Raw genomic sequence first — 26,339 nt, forward strand, 5'->3', positions numbered from 1 at the left:
GGTTTAGAAGAAGTTGATTCCAACCCTCATGGATGACTTTGAGGAGCTCAAGACTTCAGTGGAGGAAGTAACTGCAGATGTGGTGGAAACAGAAAGAAAACTAAAATTAGAAGTAGAACCTGAAGTTGTGACTGAACTGTTGCAACCTTATGATAAAACTTGAACAGGTAAGTTCCTTCTTATGGATGCAAAGTAAGTGGTTTCTTGAAATGGAATTTAATACTGGTGGAGATATTATGAACATTGATGAAATGACAGAATTTAAAATATTACATAAACTTACTTGATAAAGTAGCAGCAGATTTTGAGAAGATTGACTCCAATTTTGAAAGAAATTCTACTGTGGGTAAAATGCTATCAAATGGCATCACATGCTACAGAGAAATCGTTCATTAAAGGAAGAATCAGTCGATGAGAAAAACTTTATCATTGTCTTGTTTTAAGAAATGCAGCCTTCAGCAGCTACCACACTGACCAGTCAGTAGCCATCAACATGGAGGCAAAATTCAGCACCAGCAAAAAGATTACGACCCAAAGAAACTTCAGATGGGGGATCCCTGGGTGGCTTAGTGGTTTAGCGTCTGCCTTCTGCCCAGGATGTGATCCTGGGGTCCCGGGATCAAGTCCCACATCGGACTCCATGCATGGAGCCTGCTTCTCCCTCTGCCTGTGTCTCTGCCAATCTCTCTCTCTCTCTCTCTCTGTGTGTGTGTGTCTCTCATGAATAAATGAATAAAGTCTTTTAAAAAGAAAAAGAAACTTCAGATGGTGGTTAGCATTTTTTAAGCAATAAAGTATTTTCTTAAAAGATTTTATTTATTCATGAGACACATACAGAGAGATGCAGAGACATAGGCAGAGGGAGAAGCAAGCTCCCTGTGGGGAACCTGATGTGGGACCTGATCCTAGGACCCCGGGATCACGACTTGAGCCAAAGGCAGGCGCTCACCCGCTGAGCCACCCAGGCATCCCTAAGCAATAAGGTATTTTTAAATGAAGGTATGCACATTGGGTTTTTTTTTTTTTTAGACATAGTGCTATGGTACACTTAATAGAGTACAGTATAGTGTAAACATGACTTTTATATGCACTGGGAAACCAACAAATTAATTTGACTCGCTTTATTGCAATATTCACTTTTTGATATTCATTGTATTGGGATGGTCTTGAATTGAACCTGCCACTATCTCCAAAGTATGCTTGTACTTGTGTTTATCATAGGATAAAAGGTGCTTTTCTTTTTCTGAGTGTAAGGCAACATGTGTACAATTGAGGGGAAGATGGGTTGCCAGTTTGCTTCTGAGTCTTATTTTGTGGTCAGGTTGCACATATAAGTCAGTCAGGGTTTTGACAAAATAAATTTGTACAGCACTTTTTGTTCACTATCATTAACTTGATATTTTATTGGGCCAGCTTCGATAGCAAAGATGGAATAAGAAGTGTTGATTAAGGCATAAAAGTGTCTATACTGTATGGTTATCAAAACTACAAGCATAGGATACAAAGGCATTAGTAACTTCTGTCAAGAAGATTGACAGATTCCCTAGTGTTATAATCTTTTAAAGTGATTTTATGTGGCAGAAATGTTTTTGTTGTCTTTATCATTTTTGTATTGAAGTTGTTATTCAGGAATCATTCCATTTTCCTCTTCTAGGTTTTACCTACATTATATATAATGGTATAAGCTTCCTTTTTTTCTTATTAGTATCTAATGTTTTCCTAATATTCCTTTTTGTCCAAAAGTTTATTTTGTCTGATGGGAATTTCATAGCCAGTGGCAGAGGTACCCGGCTGTTTATTATTTAGGACTTATGGCAATAATTTTCACATAATAAGAGTCCATGCCCCTGAGTAGGAACCACCACATCTAGGTAAATGACTTGCCTTTAAATGTGATGTTTAGTATGAAAAGTGAGATACAAACTAGATTTTTCAATTACTTTGTGGTAGGAAAAAAAAGTATTGATTCTTACTAAAACTTTATAAATAAATACTTCTATAAAAAAGACATTTTGTGTGTATTGGATTATTGTGCTATGTTATTTTGTTGATAAAATAAATTAATATGTCTTAATTTCTATAGTATTATTTCTGGTGATTTCTTTATTTTTTAAGATTTATTTATCTATTTCAGTGAGAAAGAGCATTCAGGGGGGAGGGACGGAGGAAGTGGGAGGAAGAAATTGAGGCAGACTCTGCACTGAGCACGGAGCCCAAGCAGGGCTCAACCACATGACCTGAGATCAGACCTGAGCCAAAACCGAGAGTCAGACACTTACCCTACTGAACCACCCAGGCACCCTTATTTCTGGTGATTTCTTAAGATCTACATTAAAATTTTCATTAGCACTTTTTTCTCTGAAGTTCTGAGGGGTTGTTTGGAACCAGTCACATGCCATTTATCGGATGTTTCATTCTAGTTTGTACAAGTATGGCCAAATAAGTTGAAATCTGTAAGTCGATCCTCATAAAGAAAGAAAGCATTTTCTCATATTTTTAATCAAAAATTAATATTTATCATAATTTAATTCATTTATTCAGTCCAAGATAATTATATTCTGCTGATCTTGGATCCAGCAAGACTACCACATAAAGTTGTCTGTTTGTGGATGAAAAAAGCCACACAGGAGGTTCATGTTTATGATATTGGTTTAAATTGAGAACCTCAAGTCATTAAGTCTTTTCGTTCTACTAGAAATTTTTAGGAAAATGCATTTCTTTTTAAAAAAAATTTTTAAAGATTTTATTTATTGGGCAACCCGGGTGGCTCAGCGGTTTAGTGCCGCTGTTGGCTCAGGGCGTGATCCTGGAGACCCAGGATCAAGTCCCACATCAGGCTCCCTGCATGGAGCCTGCTTCTCCCTCTGCCTGTGTCTCTGCCTCTCTCTCTCTCTCTCTCTGTCTCTCTCTCTCTCTCTGTCTCTCATGAATAAATAAATAAAATCTAAAAAAAAATTCCCAACTTAAAAAAAAAAGATTTTATTTATTTATTCATGAGAGACACAGAAGAGAGGTAGGCAGAGACACAGGCAGAAGGAGAAGTAGGCTCCATGCAGGGAGCCTGTCGTGGAACGCAATCCTGGAGATGGGACTCGATCCTGCGTCTCCAGGATCACGCCTGGGCTGAAGGTGGCACTAAACCTCTGAGCCACCCGGGCTGCCCCAAGAAAATGCATTTCTTATAAGGCGATCATTCTTTTGATATTTCTTGCAGAAGACATAATTTATGAGCTATAAGTTGTATTAGGGGCTTTGAGCAAGTACGAGAGAAAGCCAGAAGCCACCTGTTGAAGATATGGCTAAAATGGTTATATTTAGTATATATTTGATGTACCACCAACAATCTCAGAGTGGAGAGGAATGGAATCCTCTATTGAGGACATACACATTCATTCCATAAGGACTTAATCATTGATCTCCGTGAAATAAGAACATATTATTCACAATGAGGGCAATGATAAACTTCAAGTTTTAAAACAATGTATCCCATAAAATGTTCATCATGAGTATTACTTCTTGATGGAGACAATTTACCTCTGAAACAAATAATTTTAAAAATCAATTTGACAGTTATTATATTAACCTTTGGGTAGAAAATGTAAATATGTATATTATTTTGTTCTAAATATGTATATTAGTTATCTACTGCTATGATAGCATCACCAGACTTAAAACAACAACTATTATCTCTCGTGAGATTCAGCTGATGCTGCCCAGGTTTGCTTTAGTAGGTACAACTTGTCTGTTCTCCATGTTCTTGTCTGAACCTTTAGAGGCTGGCTGGTTTCTTCCTCTGTAGATATAAGGTTCAGAGAATAGAACTGTTTGAGGCCTCTCAGGCACACGCTGAAAACCCTGGGTGGCTCAGCGTTTAGCACCTGCCTTTGGCAGGGTCTGATCCTGGAGTCCCAGGATCGAGTCCTGCGTCAGGCTCCCTGCATGGAGCCGGCTTCTCCCTCTGCTTGTTTCTCCCTCTGCCTCTCTCTCTCTCTCTATCATGAATTAAACAAACAAACAAACAAACAAACAAACAAAAAAACTAGAACAATATGGCTTCCAGTGGATTCTTTTGGTCAAAGCAATTCACAGGGTCAGCTGACATTCATAGGTGGGTAAACAGATTCTACCTCTTGATGAGTGGAGGTAGAATTCCAATGTAAAAAATTACATTGTGAAGATAGACATATAAGGAAGCTATAATTGGCCATCAATGCAAACAACTTACCACAGGGTGCTTCTAATACATTTATATTAATAGTATTTTAGTTGATATTTAACTTGAGGTGGAACTTTTTTAAAATTAGTTATCTCTTTTCATATTTTGGACTTCGATAAAAAGGGCAGCTCTCAATATACCTCTTATTTAAATAAAACTATGGACGATTGTAATGAGTTCAAGGATCTTGGGGCTAACCAGGGAAAAGATGGCTATGAGGTTGCAGTAGCACATAGCAAGCTATATTTGGGCTTTACATGGACAGATTTGCATGAGAGGGGTTGTCCTTCAGAGCAGAAGATCTTCCAGAGATAATGACATAGAAATACTACCCAGAAGGGGAAGAGGGAAAAGGAACTCCCACAGGAGAGGGGGGTCAAAGAGAGGGCTTACCTATCTGGGTAATGTCACTCAGCAGCAAGATGGGGAGTCTCTGGGTTGGAGAGTTCTGAAGAGCGGCAGTGGATTGAGGTCTTTTACAGCCCGAAGGTTTATCTTATCTATGGGTAGCAGGTGTTGGTTGCAGTTTTGTGTGATATGCAAAGCAGGCAGGTTCTAAAAGGCTGAAAATATAGTCTTTGGGGGCAATATAAAAAAGAATTGGATGTCTAAGAATTTTGAGTTTGGATCCAGCAGACTTTTAAGCTAATGGTGCTAGCCTGATGTAAGAAGTAAACAACATTATACAAGAGTCATCTTTGGTTTATTTATAGAACTATGTTAAACATATTTTACCATTTCTAGCATCCCTCCTTTTAGATAGCGAAGAAGAAAATCTTTGGTATGGTCTTGCAGTCATCTGGGACACCCAAGAGATAGGTTAAAATACATCATAATAGTTTGTGATTTGAACTTTGGGAAAACAATATTGGAAAGAATTCTTAGAAGAGCCAAAGTATGAGCAAAAGTCATAGATGCCTTTAGAGTACAAAAAAAATGCAACACAGCTACAGCAACATTAAATATTAGAAATACCAGATTTTGCAAAAGTATATCAGAAAGAACAAAAAATAATTATAATAAAGGGAATATTTTGTGATATAAATAGCTTTTGTTTTCTAGGCAAACTATATTGAAGGCACTAAATGATTTTTTGTTAAATAAAGAGCAGAGTATGGATTCAAAACTCAGGATGTCAATGTAACAGAAAGTAAATCAAATGCTAATCTTTTCTTTTCATATAGAACTTAAATAACATTTTGTAGACAAGGATTCACAATCATTCTCTACTTTATGATTGAGCTCATCAAAATTGACTTAACTTGTTCAAAATTTGATATATTTTATAACTTCTTTTTAAATCTATTATTTGTACATATAAATCATTTTACATCAAGCCCTCTATAAATTATTCTTCAGCCTCAAGTTTCCCTTTCCATTATTTTTAGCGTTCCAGTTATTTAGAAGCATACTATTGATCAAAGTCCGTATGTCTAAGGCCTAAGATAACATTTTTTTTCTTTTTAAGTTGATAAAAACAGACAAAACATATCCATCATTTTATAAATGTTTGCAATTCTTCATAATTCTTTTACTTAATATAGTTCTAATCACTCATATTAACTATAGCTTTTAATCAAAATATAATTTCAATTCTCTCTCATTCTCTCCTTTTCACTCATACACTTTTCACTTTTCACACACTTTGACTAAGAACTCTGTGACATTCAAGGCAACTTAAAAGACCAGCAGAGCTCTTGTGCTTCAACAATACATATCACACATCACTTTACAGTCATATACATCCCTTTAAGATTTATTTCTCTTTTCTTGTTAGAGTAAAGAACTTAGGGTATAAACTTGGCTCACTTGGGTATTTCAATAACACTTTTCTTGGGATGCCTTGGTGGCTCAGCAGTTGGGCATCTGCCTTCGACTCAGGGCGTGTCCTGGGACCAGGATCTAATCTCACATCGGGCTCCTTGGAGGGAGCGTGCTCCTCCCTGTGTCCATGTCCTGCCTCTCTCTGTGTCTCTCATGAGTAAATAAATAAAGTCTTAAAAAAAACCCAAAAACTTCTCTTATTTCTTCTGAGAGAAAGAAGTCAGGAACTTAGAATTCTTTAGATTTCACTGCAGGTCTTGAAATTCTGGACAGCCAGAAGTAATCATTAACATTTTATCTATATTACCAGTTTATCTCCTCTATCAAGGCCCATTCATAAAAATTGATATATTAATGAAACAAAAATGTTCTTAGAAGGCAGAGCTCTCTTCTAAGCTATACAAAATCAATGTTAATTTAAACAAACTGAAAAATTTGCTTCATTTTCTTTATCTTTTCTGGATAGCTTTGTCTAAATGGGGTATTTCTCCAGAACACAAAATGATATAGTTTTGACTCATTAATATAAACAAGTTTTCTCGGGGATCCCTGGGTGGCTCAGTGGTTTTGCGCCTGCCTTCGGCCCAGGGCGTGATCCTGGAGTCCCAGGATCGAGTCCCACGTTGGGCTCCTTGCATGGAGCCTGCTTCTCCCTCTGCCTGTGTCTCTGCCTCTCTCTCTCTCTCTCTCTCTGTGTGTGTCTCCCATGAATGAATAAATTAAATCTTAAAAAAAAAAGTAAAAAAGTTTTCTCAAGAAATGGAATGAAAGAACCAGTCACAGATACAAAAGAGCTGTAGTAACGAGAACACTATACAGAGCTAACTTTTTTTCTCTTGCAAGGAGAGTAAGAATTTTTTTTTTTCATTTACACGCACAAGCATGAAAAGAATGAACAGCCTTAGTTCTACATCTTTAGCCATAGGTCAAAAGTAAATATGGAACACAGTTTTCTGTGCCTGAGCAAATTTCACTGATCAGTTGTGGCTACTTGGGAGTAGGAAGAGCATCAAAAAAGATCTCTAAGAAATACTTGTTATAAATATCTCTTGATGTGGAGCTGATCTTCATTCTAGTGGGAACAAAACCGTCTTTTAAATATTTTTAGCTATACTGGTGTTCAAACAACATAAAATATAAGGCAATATCATAAGCTTCAAGGCTCATAATAAAGACAAATGAAAAAGACTGAGCTGGGATTCCCTGTCATCCACCATCTACCACCCAACAGAGACTAGATGTGTGGGTGAAATAATTAAAATTAGACTCCCAACATTTTAGTCACTAAGGGAAGAAAAATAATGCCCATCGTAAAAAGTAGAACAGGATTTCTCAAGAACCAGCCCGATGTCAGGGCTTGTCATGATTTCCATCATGGTCGCTTACTTCTGTAATCCTGTAGTCCGTGACTTCAGCAAAACACTATCATGCCTTTTGATTGAGAGTGTTTGGAGAATAAAATCACTTTTCAGATGATTGGTAAACAGAGTATCAGTGCCAAATAATTTTGAAGTAGTCTTTAGTTTAAAGTAGCTTCTGGGATAGTAAAGTTATTCTGACTAACTTGTTCTGTCATATGAAAATATTTTGTTCCTTAAATATTTTATATTACTCTTTTAAATAGTTACGGATAAGCTTTAAAAAATTTGCTTTCTTTTGGATTTCCTTTCTTCAGAAGTTTCATTATATATATGTCATATTAATTCTGACATGTTCAAACTTCTTTGGAAAATCCTATTGACATGTTCAGGTGATGTATACATGAAACCTATATACAAATTATAATACATTTCCTATTTTAATACATTTAGCATTAAAATGAATTTAAGAGTTTTAAGAAGTGGTTATTTTTCTTATTAACTATAATAAGGAAGTTTTATATTTTATATTTTATTTTTAGGATAAAGTCTATTCTAAGTAAAAGTGGGAAGCTTGACAATAAAGTTAAAAGAATTGGGCCACACATAGAAATCTTCCAAGTGTTCCGGGAAAGGACCAAATTTGTAAATATCAAAAAAGTCGTTAAAATGGTCATCCTAATGCAGGCCTATGTCAGAGGATGGCTTGAACGCAAAAGATTCCAGAGAATAATGGTCAAGGTAAAGCATGTGTTGAATATAATGTATATAAATTTTCTTATGTAGATTTTAAGCAAATAGAGTTTTGAATAGTTGCCTGATTAATATATCTATGGTTTTTCTAAATAAAGTTCTGACTACATTCTTTGCATCGAGAAAATGCTATGAATTATCTATTCTGCTGATAGTTTCAGATTTTGTCAAACTAGAGAATCTGAACAAAAGGCCTGGTTTAATCCTTAACTCAGTAGTTCTGGGACCGTTTTTATTCTAAGGCTGGCACCGCCTATTCTTTGCATTAATTTTGTTTCACCGTTTTGTTATCTGTTCATTGTCTGTATAAAACAACTTTGCTCCACTTCCCACACTCCTGGATACTCTTTATAGTGTAAACACTTAACTCGAAAAGAGCTCTAGACACACCCACACACCTGAGCAACTTTCATAAGCAGCAATCTTGACTTTCAAAATAACTATCTAGGATCTATTTTGTCTGGCAACCATTAGTTTATTCTTTGTATCTATGAATATGTTTATGCTTTGTTTTTTTGGTTCATTTGTTTTGTTGTAGATTCCACATATAAGTGAAATCATGCAATATTTTTGTCTTTCTCTGCCTAACTTATTTCAGATAGCATAATACCCTCTGGATTCATCCATGTTGTTGAAAATGGCAAGATCGCATTCCTTCTAATGGCTGAATAATATTCCATTGTAGTAGTATGTATGTATGTATGTATGTATCTATCTATCTATCTATCACTATCTATCAATCTATCATCTATCCATCATCTATGTATCAATCACATCTTTATCCACTTATCTATTGATGGATGTTTAGGTGGCTTCTATATTTTGACTATTGTAAATGATGCTGCATTGAACATAGAGATGCACAGATATTTGAATTAGTGTTGTAGTTTTCTTCAAAAAATTCCACAAGTGGAATTGTTGGATTGTAGGGTAGTTCTGTTTTTAATTTTTTGAGGACTATCCATACTATTTTCTAAAGCAGCTGTGCCAATTTACATTCTTACCAGTAATGCATAAGGGTTCCCTTTTCTCCACATCCTCATTAATATTTGTTATTCCTTATCTTTTTGATAGTAGCCATTCTGACAGGTGTGAGGTGATACCTCATTATGGCTTTGATTTGCTTTTCCCTGATGGTTAGTAAAGTTGAGCATCTTTTCATGTACCTATTAGCCATCTGTATGTCTTTGGGAAAACATTTATTCAAATATATTCTGCCCAAATTTTAATTGGATTTTTTTTGAAATTGAGTTGTATGAGTCCTTTATGTATTTTGAATGTTAACCCTTATCTGATATGTCATTTGCAAATAATTTCTCCTATTCATTTCTCCTTTTTCATTTTGTTGATGGTTTCCTTTGCTGTGCAAAAGCTTTTTAATTGGAGGTAGTCCCATTTGTTTATTTTTCTCCTGTTGTCATTGCCTGAGGAGACAGATCTAAAAAAGTACTGCTAAAACCAATGCTCAAGAGCTTACTACCTGTGCTTTCTTCTAGTTTTATGTCTTCAGATCTTATGTAAGCCTTTAATACATTTTGAGTTTATGTATTGAGTTTTGAGTTTGTTTATGTTGTAAGAAAGTGAATCACTTTCATTCTTTTCTGCATGTAGCTGTCCAGTTTTAACAATTAATTTATTGAAGAGACTGTCTTTTCCTCATTTTATATTCTTACCTCCATTTTAATAGATTGTTTGACTTTATAAGTGTGGGATTATTTCTGGGCTGTCTATTCTATTCCATTGATCTATATGTCCGTTTTGATCTCTACAGTTTTGTAGCATAGTTTGAAATCCTGAAGCATGATACCTCCAGCTTTGTTCTTCTTTCACAAGATTGTTTTGGTTATTTCAAGTTGTTTGGTTCCGTAGAAATTTTAGGATTATTTGTTCTAGTCCTGTGAAAAATGCTATGGCTATTTTGATAGGGACTACAATGAATTTGTAGATTGGCTAGTATGGCCATCTTAACAATATTATCCTTCTAATCTATGAGCATAATATGTTTTTACATTTATTCATGTCATCTTCAATTTCTTTCATCAGTGTCTGATAGTTTTCAAAGTACAGTTCTTTCATTTCCTTGGTTAAATTTATTTCTAGGTATTTTATTCTTTTGGATGCTCTTGTAAATAGGATTGTTTTCTTAATTACCTTTCTGATATCTTGTTATTACTATAAAGAAACATAGCCTATTTCTTTATATTGATTTTTTAGCTTACAACTTTACTGAATTCATTTGTTAAATCTAATAGTATTTGGGTGGAGTACTTTGTGTGTGTGTGTGTGTGTGTGTGTGTGTGTGCCTGCTTACTTTAACAAGAGAGTGGGAGAATGTCATGGTCACTTGCACTTGCTGGTCCCAGCCAAGGAGTAGAGCAATACTTCAACCATTCATGCTCACAGGCTTTAGCAAAGGACTAGGAGAATGTTGTGACTGCTCACATTCATGGGCCCCAGCCAGTGCCACCATCATCCAGCCCCACCAGCCTTAGCAAGGCATCAGGATGGCACTAAATCTGCACATACCTTCCTGTGCTAGCTGGGTCAGGGAAGAATGCAAAAGGGGCATCTTCCAGTGTCTCCATCTCTGACGAGAGTCCCACCTGTCCCCTGCCCCTTCAGCGCATGCTGTAAGATTAGCAAAGGAATCTCCTTCACATATAGTATAAGTGCTTTTCAAGTGGCTGCCTTTGTGCTGGGTCCTGGGATGAGTGAGACTGTAAGCAAGCCTTTTAGAAGGAGAATTTCTTTTCCCTACAGCCCTTGGTGTCCCTTGAATGTAGGCCCTGTTGGTTTTCCTACTCATTTTGATATGATCCTTTTATCTCTTGTTGTAGTGGAACAGTTCTAGTTTTCTTTTTCAGAGAGAATTTGTCCGTATGTAGCTGTAGTTTTGGTGTGTTTGAGGGAAGAGGTGAGTTCAAGATCTTCCTATGTTACCATCTCAGACCATCCCCTATACTACCTATATTGATGAACTATCCTACCATCCATTGTCCAAGCTATACCTGGAGTTTCCTTAGACTCTTTTAACTTCCTCACTTCCATATTCAATTTATTATCACCAATACATTTCTTGTGTTGCTCTTCCTCTCTTTGTTTCTTGTCACAACTTCTACTTATCAACCCTCACATGGAGAACTACAGTTGTCTCCTAATTATTGTCCTTGCTACATACCTTCTAATCTGTCACATCCAATTAAGGAAATTGCACTCTGATTACCTTATTCCATTTCTCATAATCTTTTAGTGGCCCTATTTGCCTGTAGGAGAAGGTATGAATTCTCTAAGATATACATATGACCTCCCTGGTCTGGCACTTGCCCACTGTTCATCTTCATCCCATTATGCTTCCTCACTCATACCCTGTGCTTTAGCAAAGCCCAAATTCTTTAATTCCATGACTGTTTCCTATTGTATCTTATGTTCTGATGTTGTTCTCTTAAGCTGGAATGCTCCTCCTTCTTAATCTTCTGATAAACTCCAACTCATCTTTCAAGATCTTTCTTAAATATATGTACTGAGACATTGTCCCTGGTCCATCAAGCAAAAATTATCTCTATTCTTTTGGTCATTATTGTGCCCAGGTATCTATATTGTGATCTTTGTTTACATGTCTGTCTTAAGCAATACAAATAAGTGAACTATTAGGGAGTACATGTTATTTTCATATTTATAGCACCACATGCTGTTTTGGCACATAATATACAATCCTATTATTTTAAATATTTGCACTTATTATCTGCTTTTTTCTTGTTTATTTAGTTGTTTGTATATGTTTACGTGGTTTCTGTTTTGTTTGCTACTGTGTTCAAATGCCTAGAATAGTGCTTGGTTCATGGTAAGTATTCAACAAATATCTATTGAATGGCTGTTTTAATTCAACAAGATATAGTTATAGAAATTCACCAGGGTACTCTAATGACTTACATTTATATATGGAGAGAAATAATATATATGTATATATGTAAGCATATAATATAAAATATATATTATATATCATATGTATACATATGATTGTGTATTTATATTATGATTTAGTTTAATTATAGCATTTCCTGCTACTGAAGAGAACTATAAAGTCATCCATCACCTCTGGGAGAAAAATGAGTCTAGTAAACTTAAAGAGCAAGAATGGGCCCAAGATCATGATAAAAAGGAGATACTGACAAGGAAAATGTATTTCTATGTAGAGATAGAATTTGAAATGAAAAGAATGGGAAGCACTTTTAAAGAGTTGAAGCCAATATACACTAGATTGTTGACTTTGATTTGGTTATAAAATTTGCTATGGTCATTGCTTTTCTTTTTTGTTCTATCCCTGGTATGGTGCTTTGTATGTTGGATGGCTGCTCTGTTTATATGGTTAATGTTATCTTGCCTGCTTTTGAACAGCTAATGCAGCAGGCCTGTGATGCACACATTGTCAGGTTCCAGGGCCATGCCTATGTGCAGGGTTGTTGTTGGGGGAATTCTTGATAGACTTTCTGCTCTAGAGGCTGCACAGAAATCACTGGATAATTGTGTCAGTATCCTGGCGATCCCTCTGCTGGAAAATTTCCATAGTCAAATTGTTTGGCTGCTACTTCAGAGCTTGTAGTTGTAGACAGTGTCTACTAGAATGTCACTTTGAGCTACCTCAAGAGACTGTACAATTTCCATCATTTCTAGTGAAATTTTCCAGTTTGGGTTTATTTAGAAATAATGAAGCAACACTGCACTATCATATCAGTCATAAGGGTACCATAGAGATTGCTGCATTTAACTATTAGCATTATTTATTTCCACCATTCAAAGTGTACTTTGCCTTTTAAAAACTCTGTGTTATTTGTTTGCATGTGTTTTGGAATAAGTAGTAAGGATCTAAAAAAAAAACAATTTTTTTCTCATTGTGATGCCTTGAAGATTTTACATAATTTCAATATTTATCATTTAAATTTTAAAATTCTAGTCTTTTTCCAAAAATGCTGAAATTCTAGGGCATTTGAATAGCTGATAGTTATAATAGGAAAGTGTTCAAAATTATCTCTGAATAAATATTTGTTGAATAAATAAACTTGGAATAATTCTGGAAAAATCTGAGTTTTAAGGTTACCATAACAATATCCCATGCATAGGCCAGTGGTCTTTAACCTTTTGGAGGTCACAGACGCCTTTGAAAATTTGATAAAGAATGGATTTCCTCTTATTATCTCAAAATGCAAAACAGAAACAATAAGAAAATCCTGAAATCCATCCATGGACAGGTGACCCCATGACACAGGTGACAACAGAAAAGATGTATTACATAAATGTGTTAGCTCCTAGGTACGAGGAGAACTATGTTCATTTATTTGAGATTACTTAAAAAGATTTTTGATAACAGTTACTACGTACTGAATCCAGTTTCTTATTTGGTGTGTGATCTCATAAAGCATCTAGTCTAGAGAGACAGGCAGATAACTGAGGAAGTGTTAGGTACCATTGGAGAACTTAGGAAGAGTATTTAATTCAAACAGCTGTGTCTGGTGTGGGCAAACAGCTGTGTTTGGTGTGGGCTTGGATAGTGCCAATACATTGAAATCTAGAAAATCAGGAGTAGTTATATTTTGTCAGATAGACCCCCATAGACTGAGAGAGTTGTAGGCACAGTGAAAGACAATATCAGTGACCACAGGTGAGATAGAACAATGAGAGGCTGAGAGTTGGCTGGGAGGATACTGGCAGTAGAGGAAACTGAGATGGCTGTCAGATTAAGCATGTCCTTAAAAACCATGCTAAGGAGTTTATGCTTTTACTTAGTTTATGGGAATGAATGACTTTAAAGCAGATAAGTGACATTAATAGATTACTGACTGGGCAATGAATTGGGGAAGAAGGTGACAAAATTAGAGGAAAGACAACCACTATGCTTTTTCAGTAATTCAGTGTGTGATAATGATAGCTTGAGTTAGGGCTGGAGAGATGGAGCAAAGGATAGGACATTGGGTTTGAATGGATTTAAAGATAAGAGAGAGAGACAGTCAAGAACAGTTCCTCAGTTTTTGTGCTTTTTGTATTGGGCTACCTGGTGGATGGTTGTGAAATACAAGATTTAAGAGGAGAGCAGATAGGAGAGGGAAGGAAAGGAAAGGAGTCCAGTTTTCAACACTGACTTTGAACTACCCATGGGAAATCTATGAGATGTCTGCAAGGCAAAAAGTATAGGTCCAGAACTCAGAAGGAAGATTGGGCCATAAGGAAACATTTAGAATTTATCAGTAGTTCTTAAATTCTTTTCCACCTTAACATACTTGAGGAAGACAATAAAACATTCCCACTCATGAAAGTAGCCCCAATTAGGAGTGATTCTCATGTTATCTGTGAGGAAGCTCTTTACTCAGGTGACTGGTTGGTTCTCTTCATTCAAGTCTGTGCTCATTGTTAATTATCAAAAAGCCTGCTCCATACTACCTTATAAAAAATAACATCCAGTCTGCTCACTCCCTATTCTATTTAAAACACTTCAAGCCTCTTACTGACACCCAACACATATATATTTGTTTATTGGATTGTTGTTCCTTCCATTACAGTGCAACTCCTTGAGACAAGAATTTTGCCTTTTCTGTTCAGTAATCTGTTCACAAAGTCTAGAATATTCCTGCTACATATTAGGTTCCTAATTAATTAATTAGATAAATTATGTAAGTTAAAATAAATTATTTTCAACATGATGGAGGATGTATAATAGCATATTTGGGTCAGAGGATGTGAAGTTTGAATTTTTTTCCTAAATATTATGAATTAGTTCCCTGACCAATGATGACTTCCTGTACTCTGCCCCCATCCATAGATTTGAGGTCATTATTAGTGATAGTAACTGAAACCATGGGATTCAACGTGCTGTCCAGGGAGAGTATATAGATTAAGGAGAAAAGCATGTAAAGGGAAAGGCCAATGTTCAAGGGGAAGGCAGGAGATGAAGAATCCAGTTATAGTGAAGCAATAGCCAGAGAGGTAAAGAAGAAAACTGGAATATGCTAGATCAAGGAAATTCAGAGGCAGTTTAAGAAAGAAGGTGGAGTCACTAGTCTCCAATGCTGCTAGGAATGAAGGTCTAGACAGAATTTTCTATCTTTACAACAGTTAGTTCGTGGATGACCTTGGCAAGTTTCAGTGGAGTGATGTGTGGAAAGCAAGGAAGTGAAAACATCTAGAGAAGATAAATATGAGACACTATAAAGTTTAGGGTAGGATAGTTTATGATGGAAAATACTTAATTAACTACATTTAAATGCTTATTATAAAAGCCAATAAGAAAGGAATGTTGATGATATAAGAGAGATAAAGATAATCCATATAGGTTAAAAATATTGGAAGGCGTGTGTTTATAAGACACCTGACAAGATTAGCCTTAGAGAAGAGAAATGTATTTCTCTGTTGTAGGACCAAAGGATGTTGCTAAGTGTTTAGATTTGGTGATAGGAAGTTGAGATAACAATAATCTAATGTTTTCCCATTGGTTAAATATGGGACAATGTCATTTGCTAAGAGTGAGCATTTAGAAGGTGAGTTTGAATATTTGAGGAGATTGAATTCCTACAGAAAATGGCAAAAAGAGAAATACATATAAAAACACAAGTGAATCTTCCAGACCACCTGAGAACCCAGGTGAAGTTGGTGATCAAGAAATGAAGTGATACCATTCCTCTAAGTTGTTTAGCTATCTTTACTAGCCATGAAAGTAAGGCACAGAGAGTTAACGACATTTGTCTAAAGTTGCACATCCAGCCAGTGGCATAGTTGAAATTTGAACATCACATCTAAGTCTGTCTGGTTCCAGACATTTTAAAACATTAGACTATTCTAGTAACAATAGTATTCAATGCTCATTACAAAATGGTGGAGTCTTTTCTCAGATCAGATCATAGCATTGGAGTGTCCTGCCAAAATTAGGTTAAAACTCCCTTCTGATACTGTAGAGCCAGTTGGGGTGTGCTTACATCAGGGAGATGATGCAGAGGGCCACAGATATATTGATATAAAGGTTAAAAGTTGCGTGGTAATCAGAAGCTGCTACTTAAATTTGCAGAGGCACATGGAAGGAAGACAAGATTCAGTGATACAGTTGAATGTACCAAGAATGTACTAACAGTCTTTATACTAAGCAATTTGCAGTAGAAGCATTAAGCATGTGCTTCAGGTATATAATAATCATTCTGACCAATATCAAAGTGAATGGCAGGTGATACAGAAAAGAGGCCTGGAGAGAGAAGAACCAAACCCAGGAAAGAGACATTTGCTTTAGCTACCTAAATGTGTGCTACCTTATGTGTGGCTAAGGGCTTTACTAATTCTTTAGTGGGTGAGGAGGTGAATTTATATTTATCACATTTATATATATATATTTTATTACATATATATTTTATATATATTTTATTATATATATTTTATATATTATATATATATATAAATCACATTTAACATTATTTGTGGCTTGTACACTTGTGTGTTTATGTATGTGTGTGTAAGATAGCAATTCAGAATATTACATTTTTGTTTCATTGGGTTTTTTTAGGCTTAAAAGTCTAAAGTAGGTTTAAAAGTCTAGTTTTAGGTTTAAAAACCTTTTCCCTTTTCCTGCTTTAACAAGATTTTTGTATAAAGGCCCTTTTGGATGTCATATGTAAGTGTTTAGATAAGGTTAGACTGTAGTTAATACATGTAGGCAAGTTGTAGGCAAGTTATCTGCTTATATGTCTAAATATTTTTAAAAGTTAAAAAGTTAGATTGTGGAAACACATTTGATATAGCATGAGTGTTAAAAAAAACTTAATATGTAAAGACCTTTTATAAACTGATAAGAAACACACTCTAATAATAATGGAAGAAATAAGTAGAAGACACAAAATAGTACTTTATTGTATGAGAAGCATAAATGGCAAATAAATATGAGAGGAGAGCACTCTAACTAGTAATCAAAGAAATTAAGCCCCAGTAAGTGTCATAATGTAGTGGAATTCTCCAAACAAGCAATCCATGTGTTACTTATTTATTATTATGTTTTATTTTATTTTTATGTATTTATTCATGAGTGACTCAGAGAGAGAGAGAGGCAGAGACATAGGCAGAGGGAGAAGCAGGCTCCATGCAGGGAGCCGGATGTGGGACTAGATCCCTGAACTCCAGGAGCATGCCCTGGGCCAAAGGCAGACAGACGCTCAGTAGCTGAGCCACCCAGGGATCCCTCATTACTTTTTAAAAACAAGACATGATCATATCAGACAAAAGAGAGGCTGAAAGTGCATACTGGAAAGAATTTTAAACATTGATATATGGTAACTCTGATATATTTACCCTTTAAGTCAACAAGGATTGGAAAATTATAATTACTAATTTGCAGTGTCTTTTATATTCCAATATTGCTTTGTAAATATCAATTTTTTACATTTTTCTAAAAAATTTTATCTTGAGAAATGTTTAGAAATATGGTGAAAGATTTACATACTGAGATGTACATAGCACTGTAGTGGAGGCATATTTTCATGCAGAAGACTGACAGAGAGGCACACTGTAGGAGGAACCAAGCAGATGGACCCTTATAAATTTATCTGACTCAACTTCTTAAACATGAAAACCTAGGTAACTTTTTGAATGCCTCAGATCTGATCCCCCACAAGATAGGTTGTATCCTCAAAAATGGATTTATTAGGTTTGGAGGGAAAGACACTTCACTTGGATTTGATGGCTGGCTGCCCAGTGCTCCTGCTCTCTTAGCAAATGTCATCATCCATTTAGGAAATACTCTCCAACCCAGATCCTTTTGGCTCATATTCTAAAGCACAATGAAAACATTGCTTGATTCTTAATTATAAACAAAAGAAATCTACCAAGAGATTTAAGCAGAAAGATATTGAGTAGAATATTGGGCAGAGGTTTGGAGAACTAAGTTCAAAAACGTGAAAGGGGGCAGCCCGGGTGGCTCAGCGGTTTGGCATCGCCTTCAGCCCAGGGCGTGATCCTAGAGACCCGAGATCGAGTCCTACATCCCGCTCCCTGCATGGAGCCTGCTTCTTCATCTGCCTGCGTTTCTGACTCTCTCTCTCTCTGTGTGTGTCTCTCATGAATAAATAAATAAATAAAATCTAAAAAAAAAAACGTGAAAGGATGATGAGGGTTAGGCAGCTCTCAGGACTGCAACCACAACCTTTACAGGAGTCTAATGCAGATACTGAATCCTGGGTACTCCTGTCCTTGAAAAATGGACATTGCTGCCACAGTTACTCTACCACACAAATAGATTTACCTCTGTTTTGCTCCAAAGCATTACTAGTTTTGATTTAAAAATCTGGTACTAATGTAGATAATGAACAAAACTTCAACAAAGGAAGCTTGGGTCATTAATATCAAATTGTGGGAGGTTTGTTCTGCCCTCCCACTAAAATTCATATAATAGGGAATGTGCTCTACCAGTGTTACCAGTATAACCAATTCATTATTTTTTCTATAAGCTACGAAAGCCTATTGAATAAAAGGCAGATTAAAAATAAACATTGGGAAATGTTATTAAATACTGAAAGAAATGTAGTAGGAAAGAAACCAAAAACTCACAGAATGCATGAAAAAACAGTAAATTCAAATAAATTAAGAGGGATATAGTGTATAATTAAAAATGTTGACCCTGGAGTGTCCTTGTTTCAGTTTCAAAATCAATTCTGCAACTTGCTAACTTACTAGCTATTGCAACTAACCACCCAATAACTGGGAAAGTTATTTAAAGATTTTTTGCTTCAGTTTTTTTCCTTGTAAAATGGTATACAAAACACATCAAAGGAAGGATGATTCAGAGAGGAATTTATGAACTTAAATACAGTCTTAAAAATTACAGTCTTAAAAAATAATGAAAATAGGTGAATTAAGTCTTTAATTCAGAAAGTCAAGAACAGGAAAATATTGCTTTAAAAAGGAATTAATAGAGATAAGTAGATAAATTAATGAGCCAGTAAATATAAAATGTAAAAATAATTGCAATGATAAAATGGAAATTTATTTGGTTAAGAAAAAAACCTGAAATAAATTAATTTTTATACTTTAATTTTTAAAGCTATTGTAGTATAATATAGAAAATGTATATATAGAAAAATATAGTCACAGTTAAAAGGTAAACTGATAAAATTTGCACATATGCTGAAAAGGATTAGTTTATTTAACAGAGTTTTACAAATCAACATGAAAAACCTGAAGACATCCAGTAAAAAAAATAAGTAAAATTCACTAATATACAATTTTCAAAATAAAGAAAATAAACAAGGATTTGGGCACCCCTAGTGAATAGCTTAGGCAAGAATCATCATACAGAATAATATCTTAATAAAATCTTTTTATTTCTGGCCAAGTGGGTTACACATTATTGAAATCTGGAAACCATGAAAGTATCCTTCATTGAACACTGTATGCTATGGGAATTATGAGTATTTGATGACAAAGCAGCTCATAATGAAGCTCTCTGAACTTCGAGGAGATTATCTCATTCTACAGTGCATGTGTTTAGCCAACCTAGACAATAAACATTAGTAAATACATCTATAATTTAATAAACTGGGTGAAATTGATGAAATGGGAAGGGCAAAACCATATTAAATATATATTATAGAAGAAATATGTAAAAATGGGGCTTTACTGTCTATATTACTGTTTTATAGGCTTTGTCTCATGGACCAAATTTGAGAGCAGTTATAAACATGTATCATAGACTGATCCATCGTGTTAAATATCGTCTTGGCCTTTGGAGGACAAGACAAATTATTAACTTTGCAGAGCTAGAAGAATGGATGGACAGAAAAAAATGTAAGTGATACAGTCATTTCTCATTTGGTTTTAAATTTGGAACTGATTTGATCTTTGAAATTTTATATATAATTTACATATAATTACCCATAGAAGCCAAAGTTAAATCATATTTTATATGGCTGACAGCTATTTGCATTTTATTTTTTAAAGCGTTTTAAAGTTTTTATTTAAATTCCAGTTAACATACAGTTTTATATCAGTTTCAGGTGTACAATATGGTAATTTAATACTTCCATCCAACACCTGGTGGCTATTTGCATTTTAAAGTGATATGTTATAAATAAATACATGAATGAATGAATGAATGAATGAAGTGATATGTTGTATATTTGATTTAACTTATTAGGATCCTTTGTTTATAAGCAACAGAAAACCCATTTGGTTAAAGCAAAAAGGAAATTTAAAACAAAGAGAGCACCTGATTGATTTAATTTGAATCATGAGTCCAACACTTTGCTATGGGAGGGCAGAGAACTTTTCTTGAGAGTTGCACAGAAGCTCTATCCACTGCTTACAGTTCCCTTAAGTTTCCTTTAGTTCCTCAAAGGAAAACTGCATATTGCTAACAGAAGAATAGCTAATGGACACCAAGCAGACTAAATAGATATCTATTATGTGTTGCATGTAGAGTTGAAATTCTGTCCACAGAACAAGTTCCTCAATTTATATCTTAGCTTTCAGAGAGCCTGGTTCCTATTATATTTAATGAATTTACATTGCTTAGGATTAGAATGGACATTACAGCCACTACTTGATTAAAAATATAATAAAGAGGGCTTCTGGTTTCTGGTTCCACATATAGGGAGCTTAGAAATATTCACTCCATCTTAACAACAAGTTAAAAAGCTGAATAGAGTAAAAAAATTAACTTTTTAAATAGATCTATAAGAGAAGGGAAGATACAGGGCAAACTTCTTCCCCCAAAATTAAAAGGACAAATATGCAAATACAGAGAGTTGCAGCTTACTAGAGCAAAGACTCATGAGCAGAAATTGATGTGGGAAGAAACAAGTGTTGGCAAGGATGTGGAGGAAAAGGAACTCTTATGCACTGTTGGTGGGAATGCAAACTGGTGCAGCCAGGGTGGAAAACAGCATGGAAGTTCTTCAAAAAAATTAAAAATAAAGCTACCCTACAATCCAGTAATTACCCAAAGAATACAAAACACAAATTTGAAAAGTTAAATGCATGCATATATTTATTGTAGCATTATTTGCAATAGCCAAATTATAGAAGCAATGCAAGTGACCACTGATAAATTACTGGGTAAAGAAGAAGTGATATATATACACTATGGAATATTACCCAGCCATAAAAAAAGAATGAAATATTGCCATTTGCAACAACATGGGTGGATCTAGAGTGAATGTCAAATAAGTAATTAGTCAAAGGAAGACAAATACCATATGATTTCACTCATATGTGGAATTTAATAAAACAAAGAAATAAAGAAAAAAGCAAAAAACCAAAATGCAGACTCTTTAGAAAACAAACTGGTAGTTACCAGAGCAGGGAGGGGTGTGGGGGATGGGTGAAATAGGTGAAGAGGATCAAGAGTACACTTATCATGATGAGCACTGAGTAATTTATAGAATTGATGAATCACTATATTGTACATCTGAAACAAATGTAACACTATATGTTAATTATACTGGAATTAAAATAAAATTTAAGAAAGAAAAAAAATTGATGTGAAAACCTATGCCAGATAGCTAAAATGAACCATTATTAACAAATAGCAGGAAGCTCGGTGTGAACAATTTTGAGAGTTAAAAGCTCCAGGAGGACACAGTCCTAAGAAGGCCATAACAGTATTCTGATATTGACCTCCAGGAGTTTGACCAGATTCCCATAGTAAATATCAGAGAAAGGAAACCATTTCAAAATTTTCCAGAGGACACTCTTCTCAAGAAGGCCTACCTTCAGGGGAAATTAGTTAATCAGAGCCTAACCTGGTAGGTTATTTAAGGACATACCTGACTTGATAAAGAGAAACACCCAACTTCAGTCCATTCTGTCATCCTGTCTCATTTATAAAGGGGGAGGAAAAAACTGAAAAGTACTTGTATAGTTCACAGTCCAGAGACATAGGGTCACTTAGAGAGTGAGACCTAGTCATAGGTCTATAGAATACTTCCTCCCACACTTTACCACCACATTACTAAAGGCCTGTTTATAGCAGTTCCTTTTACCTGATATATCATGTCTGGCTATCAAGAAAATATTACAAAGTATACAAAAAGACAAAAAGCACAATCTGAATAGACAAAGCAAGAATTGGAACCAGATACGGCAGGGATGTTGGAGTTATCAGACCAGAGATTTAAAACAGCTATGATTAATATACTACAGGCCTAATGGGTAAAGTAGACATCATGCAGAAAAGATGGGTGATGTAAGCAGAGAGATGGAAATACTAAGAAAGATCCAAAAAGAAATGCTAGAGATAACACTGTAATAGGAATGAGGGATGCTTTGATGGGCTTATTAAGAGATTGGACATGGCTGAGGAAAGACTCTCTGAGCTAGAGGATGTATCAGTAGAGTCTTTAAAAACTGAAAAGCAGAGTTAACAAAGATTGAAAACAAATAAACAACAAAAAAACCCTAAGCAAAATATGCAGGGGCTATGGGACAACTACAAAAGGAGTAATATATGGAAAATGGGAATACCAGAAGGAAAAGAGAGAAAGGGACAGAACAAATATTTAAAACAATAATGACTGAGAATTTCCCCAAATTATTCTTGGACACCAAACCACAAATTTAGGAATCTTAGGCAACACTAAGTGAATAAATTCCAAAAACTACACTTATTTTTGGTGTGGGCATATCATCTTCAAACTACAGAAAATCAAAGATTAAAAAAAATCCTGAAAGAAAACAGACGGAAAGAGCATCTTACCTATAGAAGAAGAAAGATAAGAATTACATTCAATCTATTTGAAACTATTTAAGCAAGAAGGGAATGAAATATTTAAAGTGATGAGAGAAAAAACCCCAACAACTTAGAATTCTGTAGCCTGCAAAATTATCCTTAAAATGGACTTTCTCATACAAACAAATATTGAGGGTGTTTGTTGCAAGTAGGTCTGCCTTGCAAAAATATTATAAGTTCTTTAGAAGAGAAGGAAAATAATATAGGTCAGAAACTCAGATCTACATAAAGAAGAATAATGAAGAAGAAATAAGAAGGTAAAATGAAAATTTTATTTTTCTTATTCCAAAGTGATCTAACAAATGACAGTTTTTTCAAATAATACTAACAATGTACTTAGTCATCCATCAGCTTATGAATACAGCTTATATACTTATATATGCTAATATATGTGTGGTTATATGTATGCTTATATATAAGTGAAGCAAATGACAGCAAGATATGGGGATGGGGGAATAAGTATTAGTATTATTTTGTTAGTATAAGGTATTTACACTACCCATGAAGTGGTATAGTGTTATTTGACAATGGACATGGATTAACTCTGAATGTATATTGCAAACTGTAAGGAAACCACTAAAAAAAGTAAAAAACAAAAACAGAAAAGAAGTATAACAGATATGGTATGAAAAGAGAAAAAATGGAATAATTTGCATGCCCAATTAAAACTACAAAAGGCAAAAAAAATGGAAGGTAAAAATAAGAACAAAGAACAAAGTCAACAAATAGAAAACAGTAATAGATATAGTGGATATTGTTTCAAATGTATCAATAACCTCTTTGGAAGTTAATGATCTAAAAGCACTAATTAAAAGACAGAAATTGTTAGAGTAGATTAAAAAACACAACCTATGTATATTGACTATTAGAAAGCCACTTTAAATATAAAGATATCTATAGATTAAAAGTAAATGGAGAAAAATATACCATGCTAATGCTAATCAAAATAAAGCAAGAGTAGATGTATTTAGTTTAGACAGAGAAGACATGAAAATAAGGAGAGCTATAGGGGTAAAGAAGGGCATTACATAATAATAAAAGGGTCAATTCTTCAGGAAGACAATACAATTCTAATTGTGTATGTGCCTAACATTGAGTGTCAAACTATGTGAGACAAAAGTTGATAGAACTGCAAGGAGAGATAGAAGAATCCACTTTCACAGTTAGAGAATTCAATACCCCACTCTCAGAAATAGACAGGTAGAGCATGCAGAAGATAGGAAATGGCATAGTTCACCTTAACAGTGCCATCATTCAACTGGATGTAATTGACATCTCTAGACTTCTTCATCCATCAACAGTAGAAGACATATTTTTCTCAAGCTCATATGGAATATTCACCATGATAGATCATATTCTGGGCCATAAATACACCTTAACAAGTTTAAATAATAGAAACCTACAATGTGTGCTCTTAGAACACAGTGAAATGTAATAGGAAATTAGTAATAGAAAGATAATTAGAAAATTCCAAGATATGTGGAGATTAAACAACCTGCTTTTATATAATACATCAAAAAACAAATTTAAAAAGAAACTTAAAAATATTTTGAATTAAATGAAAATGAAGAAAACAACTCACCAATATTTGTGGGATGCAGCAAAAGCAGTGCTTACAAGGAAACTTATATTATTGAATTCATGTAGTAAAAAAGAAAGATCTAAAATCAGTAATCTAATTTTACACCTGAAGAAACCAGAAAAAGTAAAATGAATTAAGCCCAAAGTAAACAGAAGAAAAGAAATAATAAATAAGATACAGTGCCTGTCTGGCTCAGTTGGTTAAGCATCTGCCTTTGGTTCAGGTCATGATTTTAGCGTCCTGGGATCAAGTCCCACGTTGGGCACCTTGCTTAGCATGGAGTCTGTTTCTCTTTAAATCCCTCTGCCTGTTTGTGCTTTCTCTCTCACTCTCATACTCTCTTTCTCAAATAAAAAAAAATTAAAAAAAGAAATAGGATAAATCAATGAAATTGAAATCAATAGAGAAAAATTAACTGATGTAACAGCTGCTCTTTTGAAAAGATCAGTGAAACTTATAAGTCTCTAGCTAGACTGATGAAGAAGAAAATAACAAGAACACACATTATTAATATCAGAAAGAGGAAATGTTTCTATAGATCCTTTGGACACTAAAAGGAAAATGAGGAATACTATGAACAACTCTATGCTTACAAATTTAATATCTTATATGAAGTGGATCAATTCCTTGACAGACACAATCTGCTGAAACTGAAACAAGAAGAGACAATCTGAATAGGCCTATATCTATTAAGGAAATTGAGTTGATAATTAATAACTTCCCAAAACAAAAAGCACCAGGCCCAGATGGATTCACTGGTGAATTCTACCAAACATTTAAGGAAGAAATTATACTAATTCTCTATAATCTTTTTAATTTTTTAAATTAATTAATTTACTGGGAAAGCATGTGAACAGGAGGGGAGGGGCAGAGGGAGAGCAAGAGAGAGCATCTTAAGCAGGCTTTATATCTACTGTGGAGCCTGACTGGGAGCTTGATATAATGACCCTGAGATCATGACCTGAGCCAAATTCAAGAGCCAGATGCTTAACTGACTAAACCACCCAGGTGCCCCAATTCTCTATAATCTTTTTCAGTAGTTAGAAGGAGAAGGAATACTTCCTAAGTCATTCTATGAGGCTAGCAACTAGTCAAAGACCTTATAAGAATATTATAGACCAATATCTCTCTGAATATAGATATAAAAATCCTCAATAAAATTATAGTAAATCAAATCCAAAAATGTAAAAAGTATTATATACCGCAGCCAAATGGGATTTCTCCAAGGTATGCAAGGCTGGTTCAATATTTGAAGATCAGTTAATGTAATCCATCATATCAATGGGCTGAAAATGAAACATCACATGGTCATATCAATAGATACAGAAAAAGCATTTGACAAAATCCAGTCTCTATTTATAACATAAGATCTCAGAAAACTGAGGGTGTAATATACCCTACAGCAAATATTATACTTGATGGTAAGTAACTTTCCATCTCTTCCAACTTTCCCAGTAAGATCAGGTACAAAGCAAGAATGTCTTCTCTCACCACTCCTTTTCATACCATACTAGAAGTCCTTGATAATGCAATAAGGCAATAAAAGGACATAAAAAGAATACATATTGGAAAAGAAGAAATAAAGTTATCTTTGTTCACATGATTGTACTGTGTGGAAAATCTGAAAGAATTGACTAAAAAACCTGCTATAACTAATAAGTGATTATAGTAACAAAACAGGATACAAAGTTAATTGTTTTCTTAAAGTTAATTGTTTTCTTAAATTCTAACAATGAACAAGTGGACTTAAAATTAAACAATAACATTTACATTAACACGTCCAGAATGAAGTACTTAGGTATAAATGTAGCAAAATATGTACAAGGTCTCTATAAGGAAAACTACAAAACTCTGATACAA

At 34.6% G+C, this 26,339-nt stretch overlaps 1 protein-coding gene across 1 annotated transcript in view; it reads left to right on the forward strand.

Moving 5' to 3' along the window:
• IQCM (IQ motif containing M) overlaps positions 1-26,339 on the forward strand; it is a gene marked incomplete at its 5' end in the record, with an annotated part of 345,675 nt that overhangs the window by 146,007 nt on the left and 173,329 nt on the right. The window contains 2 exons of the mRNA XM_055336279.1: positions 7,941-8,139; positions 19,812-19,956. Of these exons, the coding sequence (XP_055192254.1) occupies positions 7,941-8,139; positions 19,812-19,956 (344 nt within the window). The remainder of the gene's footprint in view (positions 1-7,940; positions 8,140-19,811; positions 19,957-26,339) is intronic.

The sequence above is a fragment of the Nyctereutes procyonoides genome, unplaced genomic scaffold (assembly GCF_905146905.1).
Source record: "Nyctereutes procyonoides isolate TBG_1078 unplaced genomic scaffold, NYPRO_anot_genome, whole genome shotgun sequence".
Taxonomy (NCBI): domain Eukaryota; kingdom Metazoa; phylum Chordata; class Mammalia; order Carnivora; family Canidae; genus Nyctereutes; species Nyctereutes procyonoides.